Below are 23,850 nucleotides of genomic sequence, written 5' to 3'. Positions count from 1 at the left end.
CATAAAATGTAATATATGCAATATTACATGAGATGGCCGTAGATGGGCAATAAAAACCCTTGAATAAGAATAATATTAAAATCTTCACCCATATTTGCTACATGTATATATTTATTGGCAAAATCTAAAAAACAAAACATCTATCTCAAACTACTAGCATTGAATAATTAAAATCAATCAATGCATTTACTCATTGACATCATATCTCAGCAAGATGCTATTTGGCATTCAAGGCAGTGTAATTTGTAATGTAATAAAAATGATGACAAATCTAATGTTTATGTAGAGGGTTTATTTATTTAAGGGAAAATAGCATTCAGGTATACATCGTATTTTACAAGATTTACAGTTTTTCTCACATGAAAATCACATTTCCCCCAGGCTCACATTAAAGTTTAACAGCACAGAAATCATATAATAACTTAACAGTTCCTTTAAAGTAACAGGACATAAATAGAAATGGCAGATATTAACAAAATATTTTGGCAAACACAAATATACATAACAGGATTGTCAGTGTGGTGACATAAAAATAAAAAACAGGCTCGAGTCTGAACAACAACCTAATAACGGGGCAAAAGAGGAAATCTATCCATACGTCATTCAGTTATATTAAACATAATTTGTGCAAAGAGACAGAACAGATGAAGATAAAGCTGTGAATATCTTGAACTAATACTCAGCTGCATTATATGAGCTGGTGAAATTACTTAAGCTGTGTGGGAGAAAAATAACACCTCTTAACACCTTTTTTTTTTACACCTTAGCTGTATAATCAGATGGAATAGCATGGAAACAGTTAATAGTGTGCTTCAGGTTGACAAGATAAAAAGTGGCCTTCCTACACAGTATTTAATCGTGTGACAGCTACTTCTTCTCTTCTTTCTCTAGCCCAGTGTCACATTTTGCATTTTGGCCCTGCTTCATCGTTTTCGGCATCTCAGATGGACAGTTTTGCACCAGATCTGGATTCAGACAGAGGAATGTTTGGTTGTTGTCCAGGGCATCCAGACTGGTCATGGTTGGGACCACAGAGTCGCTGAATATCGTGTTAGAGAAGACAGAGTTGAAAGTGAACGAGGAGCCAAGAAGTGACTCCTGCACAGGAGGTTTGGGGTCATCCGTGGGAACAACAGCTGTTGGGTCTCTAGGAGGTTTGACTGGAGGAACCGGCTCACTGTTTTTTGTCTCTGGTTCAGGTTGACCTGCTTCTTCCTCCTGATGGCTCTCTGAAACCTGGACGGACAGCGGGTCAGCCTTCACCCTGCAGTCGCTGATTACACTGGACCGCCGGGACGATCCCTCTGCTGTGGAAATGACGCTGCTGGCTCGGGGGAGACTTTTGGGCGACCCTCTCAGTCTGCCCTCTTTCCCCAGAGGGGTGGAAAAGCAGTTGAGGCAGCCGGACATTGAGGATGACTTTCCCTGAACATACAGCACTGTGATAGGTGAACAAGCCAAAGCTCGGGTAGTTTCGACTTTGCTGGAGCTGGATTTTGAATTCATCCCGTTGAGCCCTGGGTTCACTTTGACTGTTCCCACCGTGTCTGAAGAGCGACGCGTCACCTTCACCCTTGACCCCCTCCGGATGCTCTTTGTACCCCGTGTGAGCCAGAAGTCCTGAGAGAGCACATGGTTTTTCTGTTTTGGCATAGCCTGGATTTCCGAATTCTGATGGGCGATGGGCATGGTGGAGGCTTTCTCCTTGTGCTGCTGCTTCAGTGTGTGCTGGGGGGTGGATGTATCACTGGGGGGCTGGAAGGAGGAGGAGGAGCGGCGGGAGGGAGGCTGCTGGATGGGGCTGCTGCCGTTTGACCATGGCTCATTCTCTAGGCTCAGGTTGAACTCACCGCTGCTCTCACTCTGGGCTCGACTCTGGATGCCATTCAGCCCTGGAAAGAGATTTCTTGTATTACTAGTTTTCTTACATTTTATGTGTATATATGCAAATGAGTCATTATTTTCAAAGTTCCCCCAGGTTCTTGATATCCTTCAAAGTTTATACATTTGAGGGATATAACTATATAACGAGTTTGAAAGACCTTGAGACTCCCTGAAAATTAATGTCAGATGTAATTCCAAGTTCTGAAATAGAAATTTAAGTTATTTTACCGGGCCTAGTATTATAATTAAACAAAATGTATGGTTTTGCCGTTGTGTGTTGTCGCAAACATATAAAAGTCACAGTATAATACGTCATAAAAAAGTGTTGCGGGCTTACAGTATGCCATTTAAAGTCATAAAACATTATTTGAAAGAGTCTAAAAGTTTAGTATATCTTAAAGATGAAGATGAAGATGAAGATTCAACTTTATTGTCATTGCACAGAGTACAAGTACTAGGACAACGAAATGCGGTCTCTGCATTTGACCCATCCTAGTGTTAGGAGCAGTGGGCTGCTATTATGTACGGCGCCCGGGGAGCAGTGTAGGTAACCAGTGTCTTGCTCAGGGACACCACGGTGGCACTTGGTCTTACAAGATTTCTTTCCAAAAGTACATTATCAAAGCAAAAAAGAGAAAACTCTCAACATTTACCAATAAGAGCTACAATAAATACACCAGTTTTATCTCTATTAGGAAATCATGTCAACTGTATCAACACAATATTCTTAATGAGCAACAGGGGGCAGCAGAGTCCAGTCTTTCTCTACCAGTTGCTGGTCTCTGTGGTCAGCATAGTGATTAATACGAAACAAGGTCATGATTGCAATTTGATGGATTTACTCTAATTCCCGAGCTGGTAATACATCTGAATGTTTGCTGTATCCTCTAAACGAGAATCCGCAGGGCTTTACCGTGATTCTGCAGCTCGTCGTTGTCCTCAAATCCAGATGGCACAGCGCTATCATTTGATTCCTTGTCTGTGGGGAGATATACCTGAATGAATATAAGGGACTTTTCAGCATGAATACAAAAAAAAGAGGGCCGCCTTAGCTCCACTCACCTCTTTGCATCTAACTAATGAAAATGACATTAAAAGAAAAAGCTCATGAATGCCTCATCTACCTGTCACCCTGAGCTCAGAAACATCTGGAACAGTGTCGGTGGTGTCAGTGGATGTGATGATGACGTGGCCGGATGGTGGAGTGGTGGGAGGATTAAGGTGGAGGATGGACAAGATGGATGTGGATGGGGATGAGGACAATGTGTTCTCCCTGTCCTCGTCCACATCAGCCTGGGACCCCTCCAGCCGCTCTGCGCTCTCCGCCCAGCGCTCCTCCCACAGCGGGGCTGCGGCGGGGGACACCAAGCTGCTCAGGGCTGCATTGTTTCAGCAAGAAGTGGGAGGTGGATGAGGGAGGAGGGTAAACATGGAGTTTAAGAGGTATTGTAGTTCTACGGTGTTGTAAACATGGACATAGGGATGGTTGGCTTTCTCCATAAACACATAAATAATGGTTTTACATCATTAATCCCTACAGTACAACTGCTCCTGGTAGGGCCGAGCTCACACAGCACCAGAGTCCTCCTGCAATGCAGCATTTCTTTGACCTCTGATGAAAATAGCCCAGATTGTCTTCAAAACTAGCAACACGCTGCAAAGGCTTGAATATGTGATATTAAATTATATTAGTGTGCTAAAATGAGGTTGGAATGGAAAGATTGCTAACACGACTCCTGATTTTCCACCTTTTTGCAAACAATGATGTTTCAATATATGGTTATTTAGGCATCTAGTAGAAAATAAATATTAAAGCATAGAAGTGTTTTAGGGTCTTTGTTCATTAAATAACAATAATTGCGGAGCTAGGAAAGGGGGGTAATATTTCCAGTAAAAAGGTAGCATTTCAGAGTAAAAAAGGATATTTCCTGATGTTAAATTAAGTGGGAAAAAGATAAAAGGAAAGACTAAAATTCACAAAAAATGCTTGAATATTGTCTGAGATTATTGTCATTAATACGTGGAAAAAAATGCAAGAGAAAAATCACAGAATTTACGAGAAAAAAAAAGGTTTTATATTCTCTGAGAATTTAAAATGATACATTTTTGAGAAAATAAATCTGAAATTTCCCTACATTAAAGTCTCAAATGTCCAAAAGTTACATTTCTCCTCTTTAATCTTAAAGGAAATCTGTTTGTTTTTTTTTACTGTTAATGTACATTTTGAATCTATGAAATTCTGAGTTTGTTCTATGAATATCACCCCCCTCTACTGGCTCTGTAGTTATTTTTAAACCTACAATGGCCCTTAAACGCCGTCATACTTAGTATTATCCAGTTAGCAATGAAACAAAAGGCTACAGTCAAGATGAGGGTAGACACAGGACCACGGTCTTTCTTACACATGGAACGACGGAAGAGGGACTTGACTCTGTCTCTGTCCTTCAGTCTGTTCCTCATGCGGGGAAACATTTTGGTGGCTATGATGTAACAGCAAAGTGACGCCACATGGGAGGTAGACAAAGGGATTGATGCGAGCAGAGAAAGGGATGTAAGGGAGGGAGAGAAGTGGGAAGGGAAGGAAAGGACACAAGGGAAGGAAGGCAGGAATGAAGAAATACATTAGGACACAAGAAATACATGTGGAACACATATTGAGGAGAGTTACCACACATCATGCATCAGGAAGAATGACCGCTTGGACACATGCTCATTTAAATTCAAACACAAACAGTATCTGAATTATTTAAGTATTTATTAGAGTTTTACTTTAAAATCCCTTTATTTGAGTTGCTGCGTTTCCTTGAATGTTGCTGAGGGAGAAGGTTTGTCACCTTGGGAAGATCTCTGAACACATTCCTAAATGATCTCTGTGCCCTGCCTCTCATGATGACTTCACTTCCTGGTCTATGGCTGAAGCAGTGGGGGGGGGGACTTTGGTACACCGATGACACCGCTTCCGCCAACTCAATGGGAGGTGTGAAATCGATAAGGTCGTACTCACTGCTGTGACGCTGGGGTGAGATGACGTCACCTGCCGAGGTGCAGGCCGAGCCTCCGGATCCGTCTGAGCTGATGAAGGAGCCGTTGTCGTGAGAGGCGTGGTGTGGCTCGGCACTGCCCGAGTTTGTGGGAGTAGGCGGGCAGTCCGGACCATGCTCACGGCTGTTGGATTTAATTAACTTCTTCAGTTTCAGGGTGATCCAGTTTCCACGTCTGTGAAAGGGTAGATTTAAACATAAAGAAGAGATCAATATATCAACAACCATACAGAGGTGAGTTTGACTAAAAAAATGATATTTTGGATTGTTAGAAATCTGAAATATCCCTTTAAAATGTTTAATTAAACTATGGATACTTAAAGCTGCTGTTATCAATCTTCTCCTTTAGAACTCTGCAATTCCTCATAGCTTCATGGAGCATTTTATTATCTTGCAGCTCCTTGTTTTGGTTTTAAAGCCAACAACTTTACTTTTTTGGTTCAGCCTCGCTGCTTTGATAATGGCATAAAAGGGCTCCAGTTGTTTTCAGTAAAAAAACAAAACAATGTCAGCTAAATGGAGCAATTAAGCTTAAGATAGATTTTCTTCAGGAAGTCGATGGGGACCAAAAACCAAACAAAAACCACCTGTGTGAGATGAAAATAAACTCTTAGTATTAAGTGAAGTTCTACATAGTGATCAAAATGTAAAAAAGTTATGTGAATACTGAAATCTGACATCCACCATTTCTCCATAATCATGAAAAAAAGAAATCATAGTCTCTTACCTGCGAGGAGGCGATGGCTCATAAAACTTGTACTGGTCCATTATTTTTTCCTCCAGCTTCTCCTTCTGCCTCCTCAAATCATGAAGCTTGTCACTGAACAGAGACAGAGGAAGACATTAATAAGATCATCAATTATAATTGTCAGCCTGCTGCTAATTGTATTTTCTTCAAGTACCAATCACAAAGGCGCCATGCGTTAGCTGATGAGCTAATTAGTGTAGCATGGTGTAAATCAACACATAAGACCCGATTTGCTGCTACATTATCTGGTCATGTTGTTGGGCCTATTTGCTTACATATACTGTCGCTCTTCGACGTGAAACAGGTCCTTGCTCTCCATCGTCTGCTCCAGCAGGGTCCGGTTCTGCAGCATCAGGGTCTCGATCTGGCAGAGCAGGTGGCGATTCTCTTCCTCCAGGTTGCCCTTCAACTGACCAAGCAGCTACAAACCACATAGAAAAAGCAGCCCCATGTGCATGTGTGTAAGCAGGTATGTAAGACACACACTATCCATCTATGTTCCTCTACATATGAGTGTTTAGAAGCGTGGATGGTGATATGTTACGAGTGGCAGTAGGTGTGTCTGTATGGGAAAACTATATATATACAGTAGCCATGTGTTAATATGTTAATCATTTTATCTTTTATTGTTAAGTATGTATGATTTGTATCTCTTATGGAACTGTAGGACAAAAGTGTCCAGAACAAATTTCTTTAGGGTAACAATGAAATATATTAAGGTGGGTGGTATTGTAAATGATTAACCCTTTTGTGCCCAAATACTATGCTTAATTGTGATTGGTCTAAAGTCTTGCACTTTGGATACATACAAAATAGCTAATTATACTATCTTGTGGTTTTCTAAATATATGAAAGGAAAAATGTCCTATCATACTATATTTAGTCTTTTGGCACATGACTGTTTGTTTTTAATTCCAGGAATATAATAAGATATACTGTAAGTAAAAACAGCAGTCCGAATGCCAAAAAATAAAATATAGTATGATAAGACATGTATAAAAGTATAACAATCACTTGGGTTGGAACAAACTGGTTGAACAGAAACATGTTGCACTACTGTACTTTTAGCTGATTTAGCCTATGTAGCTCTGACCCTAAAGAGTGAGCTAAGGTTAAATGAATGGAACGGTTTATACCTCACACTGGTTGGTGAGCTTTGTGGAGGAGATGTCCAGCTGCTGGAACTCCTTCTTGAGTTTGGAGAAGTCGGCCTCCAGCCAGGTGTGCTCCAGCTTGGCCTCGTTCAGCTGGCTCTTCAGCTGCTTGTGGTCCACCGTCAGCGACTCGTTGTCATTGAGAAGCTGACGGTACGTCTGGTTCAGCCTTAAAGAAAATAAAAATAAATGAATGTTTATCACTTTTGTACAGCGGTGGAAGGGGTATTCAGACCTTTTACTTAAGTACATTTGGAATACTGCATGGTAAAAATACTATTTAATGAGTAAAACTTCAAAAATACAAATATGAAAAAATACTTAACGTAACAAAATTAAAAGCACCCATCATGCAGAATGGCCCTTTTCAAAATCATACATATATTTTACAACTCAGTTAAAATAATTATAATCACTAAGAAATTATGCTTGAATCAGTGTAATGGTGTAGCTGGTCAATCTGCTTGGTCTCTTGACCTACAATCATACATCATAATATATTAGTTGTTATACTTATTTTATAATAATCAATAGTAACTTAATTTATTCAATAATTTTTGTGAAATATAAACTAATATTTGCCTCCGAAAAGTATATATAATTATTACATAGAAATACTGAAATAAAATACCTCTAAATTATATGGAAGTGCACAACTTGATCAAATATTCTAGGTTCAATGCCAATCCTGGCCTGGTAAAGTGTGTGGGTGTTCCCCCTCACCAGTCCTTCTCGTCCCGCAGCTTGCTACACTCTGCAGCCGTGCTCCTGTGCTGCTCTTTCTCAAGAGTCATCCTCATCTGCTCCTCCTTCAGGGCTTTCTCCAGGTCTTCCAGCTTGGTGCGCTGCTGCAGCAAGCTATTGTACCTGAAGATAACACCAACACACACACAGACGTCAAAACCATATTATTATTTGTAAAAAATATTTACTCAATTTAAAAATACATCTTCATACCTGTCCTGTGTGGTTCGATGCTCCAGCTCCAGGGTGCGATGGGCGTTTTTCAAACAGCCGTGCTTTCCCATAAGGGCCTCGTACTCCATGGCTTGGCGCTCGTGCAGAGCCGCCAGCCGCTCGTGATCTCGTAGCAGCTGCTCGTGAACGCCGCGCAGCTCTTCGCGTACTCGCACAGCGCCGTCCCGCTCGCTTTCTGTCCCCGACTGCTGCTGTTGCAGCTGAGCATTCTGGGCCATGAGGGAGGCGCTCTGCGAGTTCAGAGTGGACTTTTCCACCTGGAGAAGGAAGGGATCAGAGGTTAATGTATCATTTTAGTTTCTACAGGTCAGAATATAAATTGGAGTGCTTTTGATCGTCCATTATCATCATTTAAGCAGTAAAACCACACGCAGTGGTTTCTTCACTTTTCCCGTTGCTAATTATATATGTGTATACAGGGCCTGTAACATTAAGTGAACCACAGCGTAAACAGTGCGTTTGTGATAATGGCACCTGCAGGTTAGCGTTGTGTGTCTGCAGGGCCGTGTTGTTCTCCTGCAGCGAGGCCGCCTGCCTCTGCAGGGCGAGGATCTGAGCCTGCTGACTGTCGGACTGACTCTCCAGCTGCCTCAGTTGCGCCTGCACAGCCTGACGCTCGGCCTCCAGTGTTGCATTCTGCAGGGTAGAAGAGAAGATCACTGTGAGGTAACATGGAGTGTTAAGTTTAGGAACTCAGCTGAGCAAAATTAGCCTCATGCAGGAAGCGATATACAAAAATGTTCCATTTTATTTTTGTTTGTGTCCACTATTTTTACCTATGTTCTCAGTAGCCATTGGTTTCTAGTATGCCGTCATATTTTATTATTATTTTAACTTTTTCTTTCAGGTAAAAAGTGCACATTACAAGGTATATATTTTTCTTATTTTGCATTTTCTTTTCTTTTTTACAGTCCAGAAAGTCAAACAAGTTTAACATTTGAAACTAAAAAAGGGATGCATTTCATATAATTCAATGTCGGTCAATATTATGTGTAAGTGTGACTGAGCTAACAAGATATTATTCCATCGAATAAAAGACTGTTGATGATATCTGTTCAGCTTCTTATTGGCTGACATACTATTCTTAGATGTTTCCTTTAACGCTGGCAATGACTCTGGAAAATCACATGTTTATTTGGTTAAATTGTATTCAACAGTAGCTTCATTTCACTACTGTAATTGTTGGGCATGTGCCCGAGTATTTCAGTGGGTATCACCTATGCTAATGATTAACAATTAGCACCAGCTTTCCAGTTTATGATCAAGGGGGATTCATCATTCAGCACTCCTGGGTTAGAGAAGAATTGAATTCTCTTAACAGAAACTTAAGAGCAAATAAAAAAAGAATCGAAAAAAGAATGAAACACATGGTTTGTTCTACTACTTAAATAAACACAAGCTAATGTTAACCATTTTTATATATTGGTCACTCTATAGGTCTTTTACTTACATTCCTCTCCACCTCAATGAGACGGTCTTTGAGCTTCAGCAGTTCTTTGGTGGCCTCCTGGCTCTCACGCAGCCATTCACTCATTGTCCTGCCGGTATCAGAGGGAGGGGAGCAACTTGAAGCTGTCCACTCCTCCTCCTGCCTCTGCTGCAAGGCCTCATAGCTCTGCTTCACCTGCGGGGGTCAAAGGTCAAAAATCAGTAAAAAAAAAACGTTATACGTTCTTTTTTAAGTGACACTTATAGTCCTCATAGGTGACATTCTATGGCACAACGTACAGTCTTGAGCTCTTGCCGCAGCTGCTGGTTCAGTGCGGAGGATTCCTGCAGACGAGCCTCCAAAGCCGCCATCTTGTCTTCTTTAATCTGGAGAGATCTTTTCAGAGATGCCTCCAGTTCTGACTCCAGCATCTTGAACCTACTGCATAAAGCACAGAAGGATTCATTTTACTAAATGTGGTATAATAACACTCATCATATTAATTTCAAATGGGTAAGGATGGGAAACCCCACCTGTTATCTGGAGCCTCTTGTCGAGCCTGCTGGGCGCTCTCGTGGTTCAGGACTTGCATTTCCAAATCATGGGCCAGCCTCTCCAGTTCATTGTTCCTCTGCTGGGTGTTCAGCTTCTCGCTCACCAGCTCCTAGAGATGGACAGTATATGTGGATTACACATTTTAATGGACATTTGATAAGTAACATTTTTCGTGTAATTTACGGCTTTAATCATATAAAATATTCAAGTTTATTTTTTCTTAAATTTACAACTTTAGCTTTGCAAATTATTATTATTTAAAAAATACATATATATTATCCCCTGTCACAGCTCAGTAATTTTACATATTTTTTAACCTACAAAACGCTACCGGCTTAGTGATTCCCAAGCTAGTAATGTAAATGATCAGGTTAAATAAATTTCACCCAAAATAATTGTGACTTTAAATTAATAGAACATCAAAATCTGAGGACTGTTCCTTCTTCTCCTGTTAAAAAACTGTAAATTATCGGTGAAATGTCAGGGGAGGTCAGGTTAGATTATCTATTCAGTCAGCGTAAACGAGACAGCACTCCCTCACCTCTCTGAGGGTGGCCAGGGTCCTCTGGTCGATAGCAGCTTGCTTGGTCAGTTCTCTGTTGTCTCTCTCCAGGCCTTTCACCCTCTCAGCAGTCTCCCTTAACCCCTCCACCTCTTTTACAACAAAACGCATCTCTCTTTCCAGGCTGGCCATACAGACGTTGCTGCTGTCTAAGTTGGCCTCCTGGATTTCAGCCTGAGACAGAGGAAGGTAGAACAGTGGCATGTTATTAAAGATCAAAGTAAGTCTTTCCAACAATGTTCTTCTTAGAAAACAAGCTTCCCGACCTGTTGGCGGAGGCGTCGGTTATCTTTCTCCAGCTGCCTCTTCTCCCTCTCCAGGACTGTGGTCTCTTGCTCCAGGCTTTGCTTCTCTGCTTCCAGTTGCTCCAGGCGTCGTGCAGAGATCCGAAGTTCCTCTAAAGTGGCCTGCAGACTGTGGTTCTCTGCCTCCAGCTCCTGAACCTCTGCCTCCAGGCGCTGAACTCTACGATCTAAAGAGATGTAGGGGGAACAGAAGAATTAAACTAAATAGTAACTGAGGCCTCCTGTGTTACTTGGAACTCTTCTAGTTTTACTCACATGCCTCCATGGTGAAAAACGAATCAAAAAATTTAGAAAAGTCTTGATGAAGAAGACAAATTCAAGTCCCATTTAGCCCAATGTAACATATTTTTCTTATCATTTAGAACGTTTATGAAAGTTCGAGAATGTTTAAGCTGAAGTGTTCTGCAAAGGTTCCCTATTCTGCTAATTTGCAGGTTCATTATTGTATTTTGTGCCTCTACTGGGACATGTTTCCATGCTTTAATGTTCAAAAAGCTCTTTATTTTTCTCATACTGCCTGTGCTGCAGCACCTCTTTCCACATTCTGTCTGAAACCAGAGCCCAGTCTGCTCTGATTGGTTAGCTGGACGGCTCTGTTGTCATTGGTCAACTGCTAAGGGATGTCCTGCCTCTTAGTACAAATGAAATACTTACTTCAATACATTTTTTTTTAGCTTTTGGATTCATAGTTCCCCTAAGTTGCATTCAAGAATTCAGGGTACGTTTTTCTTGAATGTGGCTTTGCTCCACAGAACCTACCGGTGTTATCGAGGGAAGTCTGTAGATGGAGGTTCACTGTGTCCAGGGCCCTGCACTTGGCCTCCAGCCGCTGAGTGTGCTTGCTGGCATAGGAGGAGCGTGTTGGCAGACCTGTGAGGATACTGTCGTAGCAGGGACTGCTTCCCTTCGAGCCAGGGGAGCGGTCACGTGATCCAACAAAACAATGGAGCCTGTTGTGATGGTTTTCTAAGTCTTCTAGATCAGACATCAGCTCTTTGAGATGATCTCCACCGTCTCCGTCCTCTAGCTGTCCTTTCTCCTGAACATGAAGGTCTGGATTATCTGTGAGGACGATCTCACTCTGTACTTCCTCCCGATCTTCGGTGTGGAGAGGCTGATGGCAGTTTGAACCTCCATTCAGCGTCTGCTGTGTCACTGTGCTGAATGCAATCCCATTAGTGCGGTTTTGGATATTTGAGCAGGTGGTCTGCAGCTCCCTGGGTTCATCTGTTGATGAGGTACAGTTGTTGGTGCTGCAGACCAGCTGGCAGCCACGTTTGTTAATCGAGGCAGCTCTGAGTTCCTCGATGATCCTTAAGAGACTTTGGTTCTCCTTCTCCAGCTTCAGCATGCGACTGCACGTCCTCTCACTCACCTCCTCGCTCAGAGTCTGCTGGCCTTTACACAAACACATGGTGCCAATTAACTGAAGTACAAGAGGACTTACTGTAGACATGAAAAAGTGCTGTGAGGCTTTTTTTTAGACAGAGTTAGACACACTCGTGGATAACTTTATTATGTCTGAACCAATTTAAATTGGTTGAGTCTAGTTTGGCTCAGTAACAGAAGGTTTAAAGTGTTTAAAGGGACACCAAAAGTCCAAAATACATATTTTTTCCATTTACATTTAGAACTATATATACTGGACATTTATAATATTTTGTATAAAATATTCAAGAGTACTGGAGATACCGTCTACGGAGATGTCTGCCTTCTCTCGAATATAATGGAAGTAGATTGCACTGGCCAACAAAAAATCATGGAGGAACTATTTTCTTTCTTGACCTGCCAACAGTTAAACCTTAATGGCCGATATCTCCAACACTCAGAAACTCACACTAAGACCGTGTTTGGTGAAACATCTCCTGATTGTGCCTATACTCTAAGTCATGTTTCAGCAGACATTCAAACTGACTGCAGAAAAACTGAATGCTGAAACATAAACAAACCAGTTTTGTCCAGAGAAAAAATCTCTAAAGTAGTGAAAAGTGCTAACGGTATTATAGTGACATTTCCCTACATACCCCACCATTCCGATCATCCCAGCCATTAATATCACATTACTTTATTTTCAGGTCTAACCAGCTCTTACCTTGAGAGTTCTCAGTGGTCTTGGAGAGCTGCTCTAACTCCCAGCCCAGGTGCTGGGACTCCTCCATGCTCCTCCTCTGAGCCAAGCACAGAGCCAGGTTCTCCTCCTGCAGCTCCTCAATGCGCCTTCGATCTGCCTCCCGCTCCTGAGACAAAAAGTATCAGCAGGGGAACAAGAACAGATTCTGCACAGCTGCAGAAAGGGAACTAAGGGATCTACTGCTGAGTTTTCCTTTATTCAGCAGTCTGACCTGTTCCATGTCGTGGACCCTGGCCTTCAGCAACAGACTGTGCTTCTCCAGCTGGTGGATTTTATCGGAGCGTGCCCTCCAGCCTTCCAACTGATCTTCCAACACCTCTTTGGTCTCCTGCAGCACCCTGTTGTCCTCCTTTAGCTCCTGAAATGCAAAAAAACAACAGTTTCATCAACACATGATTGTTGCATTCAGTCATTTCTCAACATATAATCAAAATTCAGATCTTAAATTTCACTTGTAAATCATTTCTCAGACTGCATCTACCTCCACTTGGGCCTTGTAGAACTCTATCTTGTGCAGTTGCTCCCTGTAGCGGCCCACTTCGCTCTCCAGCTTGTCCGCCTTTATGGCTCTCTCTCTCAGGGCATCCAGCTCGTCACGGTAGGTGCGGGCTGCGCGGGCGTCTACGAGCAACTGGGAGTTCTGGTGAAGGTTGAGACAGGTGTGGTTTATAGCAGAAACCTGAGTTTGCATCGTTCTTGAAAATGTATCTCAGTGGTTTCATGTCAGTGTCAGTTTGTTAGATTATATGTATTTAACAGTCCCATATTGTATAAAAGGAGATTTTGATTTTTAAGCAGGTGTTAAATGAGGTGTCAGGATTTCAGTTTTGATGTCACAACTATACTATATAAATAGAAAGTGCCGTACAGTGGCGATACAGTGATTCCCCGTGTGCAATGACAGCGCAGATGCAAAAGACTAGTTTTTTTCAGGATGCATTTTAAAGAGTTAGGTGCTAAACTGAGCGTTACAGAGAAAGGGCAAGTACAGATACAGTGTGCTCAGACAAAAAAAAAAGCATGAACCTGAAATTTGACATGATACAGGTATGTCTCCCCTGCTAACATGTACAGGACCAAGGCTTAAGCAATGAATACATTTGCATTAATCTGTATAATCTGCAGAGCAGTCAGGAGGTTACTGTGTCCTTTAATTTCGTTCTTTTCTATTCTTTCCAGTCTTCAAACCTCCTGCTGGATCCTCTTCAGCTCTGTCTCCATGTTCTCCAGCTCATGTCTGCAGTCCAGCGTCTGCTCACTCTTCTCCTCTCTGGTGGTGTCAGATGAGTGGTGAGGAGAGACAAGCAGTGGCTGGTTAGTGAGTCTGGACTACTTACTACTTGTTCAATGCATCTACAGTATTTGAATAGTTTGATTTGATCAAACACAAAAGGACAAATTAAAATGCTTGCTCATCCGATACCTTAAGTGGGGTATAGTTGCTAATTTTTGTTGCACAATATTACATTTGATTTCAACTGGGACTGCACAATTAATCGGAATTTTATCGAAATTGCAATAAAGAGTAGTGCAATATCCAAAATAAGTATTTGGTGAAGGCGAAATATATGAAAAAAACATTCTGAATGAAGTATATGGCTGTGGCAGAATCTTGTTTGGCAATTATCCTCTTAAAACGATGACAAAATTATCATTTTAATATATTTTTCATTTAAAATGTGAATAATGTTCTAAATAGGATCATTCCCTCTATTATTCGCCGCTACAATATCAGTCAAAATAATTGCAATTTGTTTTTTTTATGAAATATCTATATTTCATTTTGTTTCCAACATGTTTAGAAACAGTTGCATGGTTGAAGAGCTAAAGCAGGCTCTGATGAACACTCAGTACGCACATGAAAGAGCTGTTAAAGGCCGGGGCTATACATGGTGCTTTAAGTGATATTGTGTTTGTTCAGTATGTGAATCTGAGCATCTAAACAAAGAGCACAATACAGCCGGGACGATGGGACCGAGAGCAATGATGGAACTGAGATCTTGATCGGATCAGGGTTAGTGTGTGTATGTGTGTGTAGTATCAGCTGAATTGCGGAGCCAATGTGGGTCAGTGGTGGTGCGCAGCCATGGAACCTGCCAAGCTGGCCGTAATGTGGGCCAAACTCCCAGGGGCATCGCTTATCCTGTAGTATCGCTCTGGCTCTCATTCACTCTCTATTGGCAGTTCCCCAGAGGCCAGGCTAACGCTTCCTACCATCATCCATCCTGTGGTGAAACTCAAACTGTTCCATGAGATGATATTAAACAATCACCTACTGTAGAATGTAGAACTTCTACCAGTAAATACTTATGATTTCATCCCATACGACTTGCATTTAGATCTCAACAGTTATCCTATGCATGTTTGCTGTGACATGTTCAAATGACTTTTTATATTCTCCTGGTAAACTATATGCAAAACTTTTAGCCTATAAGGGCAATTCAAGCAAAAATTAAGACATTTTACTGTAAAATTATTTACATTGTTATCTTGAAAATGTGTATTTTTTTACTCTTGTAGATTCCCAACTTAGATCTAAAAGATATATATTTAAAGGTTTTCTTTTGGTAAAATGTTGTAATACCTTGAAATCCTTCCAGAGTTATCACACCTGCCCTGTTATTAAATTGGTTCTCCTATAATAAGCTTTTTACGGTTCTTTCTTGTTTAACCTTCTTGTTTTTTTGTTGTAATTGATTTAAATTGTTTGTTACTCACAGTTCTTGTCTAAGTCGTCTGATTTTGGCCTTAGAGTCAGCCAGCTCCACCGCCAGGTGTTGCTGAGTCCCCGCCTGCTGCTGCATGCTGGGAGAGTAGCTCCCTGAATGTGGGCTGGAGGGGCTATTGAGCAAGCTAACAACTCCTTCCTTTTCCTGCATCAGCTCTGCTATAGTCTGCAAAAAGGACAGGTTACAGATTAGCTTTAGCATAATGACTCAATTCCCAATTGTCTTCACAAAAGCTGACCGTCAAGCACACTTTGTAACCACTTTATACCCAAGTACAACATCTTGTACAAAATATGTTGGGATTGGACAGGTTTATATAAAACACAAGGCTTGAATACATCTCTTAAGCAATCATGAATGACTATGAAATGTACCTCTAGATGCGTGTCCCTCTGGTCCAGCACATGTCGCAGGTGCATGGCCATGTTTCTCGCTACGACCTCCAGCTCCTCCGGATGCACCTCGCTGGACTCCAACCACTGCAGGTCCACCACGTTCTCCTGACTGAGGGTCAACTGGTCAACATGGAAAGGGACAGTCAGGGTATATAATATGAAAGAATACAAAATCCTCCTCAAGAGGCAGCTACACAATGACTTGGACAGTTCATTCTCTCCTTTCCGAATGAATCCTTACTACTTCCAGGAATTTCATATAAACTGTATTTTACTTCATAACATCACTGCTGGCCAAGAAAACCCTCTATGTCCATAGTATTATTAATTTTTAGGGTTAGCAATTACTTCAAAAATACTTTAAACATGTACACATACATACTCTATACAAAGAACTGTAATTTCAGATAAATCAAACATTACAATTAGTAATCTATACCTTACAAATAAAACATTTTCAATGTTAAAAAATACACTTTGCATATACAGCATTTACAATATTTGATATATTTTTTGAATGTAATGTTACTTTGTGGACTTTGCTCTCTGTCCTTTATTCCAAATTGAAGAACAAATCAAAAATACTGTTAAAGATAAAGATGTTATGAGATAATTGTTGAAAAAAAAATAGAATTAGAAATAATCTGTTATTACCCAGGCCTGTTTATTTGACAAGCACAACAGTACACAAATTGATTTCCTCTATGACACGGCTTTTCAAAGTTCATGTCATACACAGTCAGATACCTCCTGAATATGTGCAGCTATGGCAGCTTTCATGTCAAAATCAAGTGTCTGGATCCTCTCGATGTACTCCTCTTTTCTCTCACACTGAAAATCGAAATGTGAACAGATTTAGATCTCCACAGCTAATGCCGGCTATTTGAGGTTTCTGAACAGAATGTGTCTCTCAGTCAGGATTTACCTGGACGGCACATCCCAGGAGCAGCAGCAAAAGCTTCTTCATTTCCTCCAGACTTTGTTCTGTTGGGGAAGAAAAGGTCATCTGATAAAGAACGTATCAGGTTAAAGTACTGAGGGCTGCTGGAATGGATTTAAGTTGAATAGAGCAATGGTGAATTTGGGTCACTACTCCCCAAAGCCCTGACATCACTATGCAGAGTGGTTATCAGACTGATGGAGAGCCATTGAGTTCAAACTGTCAGAAAATGTACCAAAGATCTATAGCAGTCAATCTGTTAGGAAATACTGTCAATGATTTCAGGGCTGGGTGTCCTTTTTGGGGAACAATGTGACCTCATTTTCATTGTTCACTAATTTAAAAAGATAATCAAATGTTTTTGCATTTTTGCCATTAACTCATTGCAATTAACAATTACATTACTGCTGATTTAATTTAATTAAGCTGGGCTGTTTTAACACTATGAAATACAACATTTCCCATTCAATGTAACATAAAATGTCCCCATTGCCACAAAACAAACAAAGAAACTAACAAACGAATAAAAAATAAATAAATATAATAAAAAAGTAAGATTTTTGTTTTTTTAATATTCAAGAATGCTCTTAAAAATGTTTTTTATATTTGCAATATGTGCAAAATAAATAGAGATCTACATCTGAATTGTACACAGAATTAGATTAAATTGAACATCTTTTAAATATAAATCCTTTACCTAAATATGTTAGTTCCACTCTAATATGTAAATGATCCTTTCAATTGATTGGCAATTGGCATAAAGAAGCTGAGTTTTTTAAAAATGTGGCTATATTATTTTTCTAAATGTAAGAAAAAAACATTTTTAATATAAGGACACATGGTTTGTTTGGAAAACTCTTCATTTTCTCTTAGATTTTCTTATGCAACTGGTTCAGGCGTGTCACTAAATCTATAATACAAATGTCTTGGTCTCAGGTCAATCATGGGAAATTGATGCAGTGCATATTGAGTATCAGCAAACAGACTAATCAGGCTTCCAACCACATACTGACTTAGCAGCTCCAATAAAGACGAGAGAGGAGGAATAAAGGAGCGTACCACAGTAAGGAGTCCTGCCAAACAGCAACATGTTTGGCAAAGGAATCATGATTAACTGTCTCAGATTTTCCTGCAAAAAGAAGAGGCAGAGAAGGAGATGGGAAGAGAAAGAGGAAGATAAGCACATTTTAGACCAAACAAAGGACATAACACTTAGTGCAGCAGAGCCAAACATCTTGAATGGACAGGAGCGTATGTATGTACAGCACATAGCAGCTGCCTGAACACATGTATAGAAACCCAGCCAAGAAATGGACGAGCGCTTTGAATGGGACGATGACGGAGCCAGTTTCCCTTAGTACGGCCTAGAATCAGGCTTTAAATGGCTTGCACTCATGTTTTTGTGTACAGCATGTGCGCTGGTGTCTCTGTGAAGTGTAACAGTGCTTGCTCATAACTTCTTGAGAAAAAGCGATCAGGGAATCAAGGAAATTATTATACCCATGAAAGCCACTGCAGACTGGAATCATTTATTTGTTGATGTCATACAGTCCTACTGCCAACATTTCCCACGTGACCCTTTAAGGAAAATCCAGCCATGCATCTCCCATCCACCTCTCCTTTCATATGATTATGAAGCTGTGAGAAAGTCTCTAGTCTCAAGTCTAAGCGTCTTTTAAGGTAAGAGAAAACTGTGATCGAGAAACTTGTTTTGTAAAAAGGGTTTAGCACGAGCTAAGAAATAACCAATCGAACATTGAACCAGACACATCACAGGGCAGACACACCATTTATTTTTCACTTTTGTTAATATTGCATGGTAAGGCATTCGGTCGTGGCGGAAATCTGTGCTCTTCAACTGCCTTTCTAGCTACCAATGTAGAGCATATCAGTTGAATCTTCATAAACCGTTGACCCATTGAATGGGTTTTGAAATATATCTGTGTGGATCTTTGGTTAGCTAGCTACATTGCATTAGGAGGGCTAGACCCAACAATTGTTTCACCACTTTTGACAAAAATTGAAATAATGTATCTCAACAACATACCCATTAACCAACACCATGTTAACATTGTGCTTGTTAACTTGTTAGCATGCAGCCATTAGCATGTAGCTCAAAGTACCATTGTACTAACAAATTGAACAGTTAGCTTAGATGTACAGGTTTTTCAGTCTTATTTTTTTAAACCAGTGGAAATGTGACTGCTCAAAAAACGCAGAAATAATCAAATCTATTCCAAAATTGGACCAGTATGGATGTAGTTTCTATGTGTCAGTGAGTAAAAAAAAATGCAAGAGCTGCCCTATATCTACCTTGACTGCAGTGCACTTGAATAAATCCTGTTTTAATGAGCAAATGCATGAATAAAAAGCTGCAGTCTAACTCCAACATAAACTAATTCAGATGATTTCCTTCCTGTTAGGTCCACGGTTTGAGAGCTGTATTCAATGAGACCAAGAAGTAACCATCCATTGTGTAATCAGTGGAAAAAGGGATTGGATATGAAGATATCAGAGATCCTTTTAACATGCTGTAACAAAAGAATATATAAACCCATCAATCCTTTGCGGTGCTAATCTGTAGAACTCAATTGTCTCAGCTTGAGTGAAATTACTTTTCTTCTTATCTCAGCAGATCTTAGCAGAAGAAAGCTTAGCTCGAGTTGTACTTAATTTCTCCAACACAGACATCAAATCCAAGACTGAACATCAGGGGATGTCTGCCCATGAATCTTATGACTTTATATGTCACGCTCTGTCCAGCATGAGTGAAGCTCTCTGCTGCGCTCCAACCTCGCCCATGTGCAGATTACACTGATGTGTACATGACTGATATTTAGGGCAGACGTCTTAAGGAGAACTAGTTGATCTGCTTGGACACAAGTGCTACTGACCAACAATCTGGACTGCGCATGTTTGAGCCAGATGTTGCGTGATGGATAATTCAAAAGGGGCAGAATATAAATGTTCAGATATCATAATCCCATGTAGAGAGAGATGGAAAGCTTAGCAGCTTGGAGTCTTTATATAACATATTTCATATGGCTGAGAAAAAAGGGGGAGGGAAAACTCACCAGATAGTAAGTCTTAATTTGCTGGACGAGGAAGTTCAGGTTTTGGATCCTCTGACTTGGATCCCTGCTCACTTTGTTTGCACCCTGAGGTGCAGCTGAGGGGTTTCTGAAGACAACACAAAGGCATTTTACTTCACATGTCAGCTGTTCACAATCAAACAAATGTCTGTCAGTGGAGTGGAATGAGAGTCTAAGAGAAGGGATCTCCATGAAGACATGTATGAGGTCTCCATTCATTCCTATCTTTAGCCGGTGTGACGTCATCCTTTCAGCCAACAAACCACACTGTTTCAGAGCCAAACGGGTCGGCATTAGACTTTCCAAAGGGAACACTTTTACTGGATTTTTGGGCTGTTGGCCCGGGCATAATGTATTCTGGGGTGGCACTGTAATATATTATAGGGCAGCAGAAAAAAACCGATTCAAGGCGCTTTTGCAGTTATACATGTCGGACCTCACATTGTTGCTCAGGAAAGGAAATAAGATCCTTTTAAGAATTAAAAGCTAAGTGATAGATTAATTTTACACAAATGTATTCAAGGCCTTGGGTACAGATGGGCCTGTCACAATAAAAACTTTTGTTGGATGAAATACTGTCACGGAAATAACAGCGCAATATTATACATACATTTTTTATCAGGAAATTAACTTTTAAGAATATTCAAACATTGGAAATACAATTTATTTGAAATATCCTTAGTGAATAACACATACAATCTTCACAACCAGAATCACTAAATAAAATTGACGATTTGGCTCAGAAATGTGCCACCAAGTCTTACCATAGTAAACTGCTGTTTATTCTGGCATGTTGGTGACACTGTTATGTAAACAATTACAAATGCAACAGGATATATTGAACTCCACAAGAATGACCGAGGTCACATCCATATAAATTAACATAAATCAATAATGTAAATATTGTGACGTGCCTACAGTTAGAAAGACGTCATGTATGAAAGAGAGACGGAGATGCTACCAGTATGTCACATTTTTTCATCTGTTTGTCTCCATCACTGTGTTGTTTGTCCCATTTATCTCCCTCCCCCCTCCCTCATTCCCTCCCATCTGTGTCCCAGTGCTACTAAACACCAGCAACAAGGCCTTAATCCCAGAGGGTCTCCCAATCCGTGAGATTATCCCGCCTCTTCCCCCTCCCCTCCACAACCCTTCCCTCTGCATTGTTCTGCATTTAAGGCTGGTTATTGAGACCCAGGGGGATAAGTGGGATGAATGGATACTGTAGATCTAGTTCTCATCTATTACATCTCTTCTATTTTAGTTCTACAATATGTAATTTCATTTTAACATGAGCATTAAACTTTGCCCCCCTGTCAGCTCACAGCAGTTTTTTATCCCACTGTTAACAGAGCTGGAGCAATAAATCCACCAATTATTTAGATAAAGATATATTTCATGCAAAAATGGCGGAAAAAGCTGTTTCTCCCCTCACATATGAAAAGCTCCCAACTTCTCATTGTGATATATAATTAAAGTGAATATTTTGGGGGTTTGGACTGACAAAAAAGGACATTAGATAGGATTTGTCTCTGGGAAAGACATTTTTTACAATTTTTCTGACATTTTATTGCCCAAACTATAAATCCATTAATGTAGAAAGTAATCGTCAATAGTGGAAAAGTTGATTGTTGGCAAAATATATATGTCAACATTTTCTAACTTGATTGTTTATAACGATACAACCACGTGTTTTTGTTGTCAAGTAATAACAGAGAACATCTAGTCTCTACTGTAGTGTAGTTTACATGTGATGGCCCACTGTCAGATGCAGGAATAAAATGCAATGCTTCAAAATGTTCACATTCACTTGACAAAAGAAGAAAGCTACTTAAACTTGTTTACATGTAAAACATGCCTTTTAAAAATATTTCTATGTAAAATATCAGCCTCTCATATCAGAGAAAATGTTCATCTTTGGTCGATCCGAATAACGTCTTTTAAATGTTTTAAATCGGATACTGTTGACATGCTGAGGACATATCATTGTGCATCCCAATTTAAACTGAGGACCATCAGTTAGTGTTTTTATGGGTGAGGGTAAGTCCCTCAGAACATAAGGCACCCAAATCATAATCTCTTAAGTAGCGTCTTCACAGTATCTATGATGTCCCTTATGTCTTGGGAGTCATGTCTTTGTAGTCCTGTCAGTGTCTGTAACTTTAATGCTAATTGTAACATTTCTGGATAAACCCAAACCTGTAAAGTAATAAGGGAAGTAGCATTTAAAGACTGCTGCAGACTACAAAGATCCCCTTCATTGCTGCAGGGTGACAAAGCCTGTTCTGTTGGTGCCTGGATAAGACTGTTAGCAGAAGGTTAATACTGTACCATTATCGGCTATGGGAGAAGATACCCAGCTCTTTAATACAATACTCAATTATTATGGTTTGTAGTGTAAGAATAATGTACTTAATCACCATCAGCGCATGCTATATCAATATATGACTGCCAAAAGATTCAAAACATAGGCTTTTATTTTGAACAAACCTGGAACACCTCTTACAACTGAGACAAAAAATGTGACAAATTAATTTAAGCTGCAAGAACAAAGCTGTGACTTACATTTGTGTCATTATGTCATTCAAAAAGACTCCATCCAGTAACTCAGAGAAGTCCAAGTGCATGCCCCCATCATGTGGCACAAATGTCCTCACCTAAATTAAAAAAGGGAATATTATGAAACATGACAGGATTAAATCACAGGCAGGAAATCATATTATTCAGATTTCTTTTTACCCAAGTGACAAGAGGGCTCAGCATGAATTGATCCAGGCAGGGCAGAAAAACTCCACTCTCCATCGTTACCAAGGTTGTGTGGGTGATACAGCTCCAGAGAATATCCCAGTTGTGTCAGTCAGGGAAAAAAAAGAGTGGTGGCAACTACATTTCCTGCAGAAGTGAGGCATCCTTGCAAGAATGCAGCCTCCAAATCGTCCCATCCATTTTGCTCAAACTAGTTGAGAATGTCCTCTCGGCACTGCGGTTTAGTTGCGGCTTTCACGCACAGACTCCTCTCGGTAGGGTGCCGACAGACACATCCGCGACATAGTGCCGTTTAAACGTCCCTAAATCGGTGTTCAAGCACAGTCCTGTAAGCATTTTATCTCGCAACAGCACACTGACATCTTCCCGGCTCCTCTGCTGCTGCAAAGGCATCTGCCCTCAATCCCCCCCCACAGCCCCGCCTCCTCTACCCAGCTTCCCTGCTCGTCAAGAGTTAGCCCTGGTGAATGGTAGACTTTTCAACTAAATATTTAACCACCAAAAGTGACAAGTTAGCAACATGTGCTACAAGAAACTCCCATTTCAAAAAAGCTCGCTGCTCTTGAAATACATAGCCTAGTTGTGTAGCCTCTGCAGCAGGATAGAGCTATGAAATATCTTCGCCCTTTAATCTGTCACCATGACAACAGCACCCCCACCCCTACCCATCAGCAGGAGCCTCTTTTTCACACGGCAACACTGCCGCTAACACTGCACTGTTAGCCACTTAGCTCAATATTAGCATGTTGTTTTATTCAGCTAACATTTAAAGAAAAACATTTTTTACAATAGTCATTTATTAAAAAAACAAAAAACAAAACAAACTGAAAACCAAGCAGAAAGGCAAACACTACCAAATACAATTTAAATAAAAACAAATCGAAGCAATAAAAAGACAACAAAAATGCAAGCAACTGTTAATAAAACAACAACAAAGTTAGTTAGAATTTGCCCTAATAGGTTTGGTTAAGTTCCACGAACCTGTTTAGCACTGAAATAATGGTCAAGGGTGTGATGGGATGAGGTTATTTCGCCTGAATAAAAGACATCCAAACTCATCATGCCAAACTTTGGCTGCCAAGGCTTTCAGCCTCTAATGGTGCTATGGCGCCTCCCAGTGTTACAAACTACAAATAAGTCT

The 23,850-nt window shown here is 40.5% G+C and overlaps 1 protein-coding gene across 1 annotated transcript; it reads right to left on the bottom strand.

The window, feature by feature from the left end:
* Positions 1–291: 291 nt before the first annotated feature.
* On the bottom strand, positions 292–23,070 carry ccdc88aa (coiled-coil domain containing 88Aa). Its single transcript, XM_063882926.1, has 29 exons — positions 22,683–23,070; positions 22,509–22,600; positions 19,926–20,031; positions 17,911–17,980; positions 16,837–16,895; positions 16,659–16,742; positions 15,891–16,031; positions 15,506–15,681; positions 13,976–14,057; positions 13,269–13,427; positions 12,999–13,145; positions 12,749–12,893; positions 11,416–12,054; positions 10,618–10,823; positions 10,331–10,525; positions 9,768–9,898; positions 9,534–9,675; positions 9,256–9,429; positions 8,280–8,441; positions 7,785–8,062; positions 7,551–7,694; positions 6,810–6,996; positions 5,949–6,094; positions 5,653–5,745; positions 4,889–5,100; positions 4,287–4,364; positions 3,009–3,263; positions 2,798–2,863; positions 292–1,892 (listed from the first exon to the last, which is right to left on the bottom strand). Exons 1-29 carry the CDS (start codon positions 22,743–22,745, stop codon positions 868–870), a joined length of 5,457 nt encoding a protein of 1,818 aa, XP_063738996.1. The 5' UTR covers positions 22,746–23,070; the 3' UTR covers positions 292–867.
* Positions 23,071–23,850: the final 780 nt, after the last annotated feature.

Source organism: Eleginops maclovinus, chromosome 5, assembly GCF_036324505.1.
Source record: "Eleginops maclovinus isolate JMC-PN-2008 ecotype Puerto Natales chromosome 5, JC_Emac_rtc_rv5, whole genome shotgun sequence".
NCBI classification, from domain to species: Eukaryota; Metazoa; Chordata; class Actinopteri; order Perciformes; family Eleginopidae; genus Eleginops; species Eleginops maclovinus.
Note: the sequence above shows the minus strand (reverse complement) of the source record. Positions and strands in the feature narration are given on the sequence as shown.

Excerpts from the sequence above, each read along its gene's own strand:
- ccdc88aa (XM_063882926.1), bottom strand. The coding sequence starts at position 22,745 with ATGGAGAGTGGAGTTTTTCTGCCCTGCCTGGATCAATTCATGCTGAGC. Across the intron at positions 13,428-13,975 it reads TGAAGAGGATCCAGCAGGAG|AACTCCCAGTTGCTCGTAGA; the intron begins GTTTGAAGACTG and ends AACCTTCACCAG. Across the intron at positions 9,899-10,330 it reads CCCTGGCCACCCTCAGAGAG|GAGCTGGTGAGCGAGAAGCT; the intron begins GTGAGGGAGTGC and ends GTCCATCTCTAG.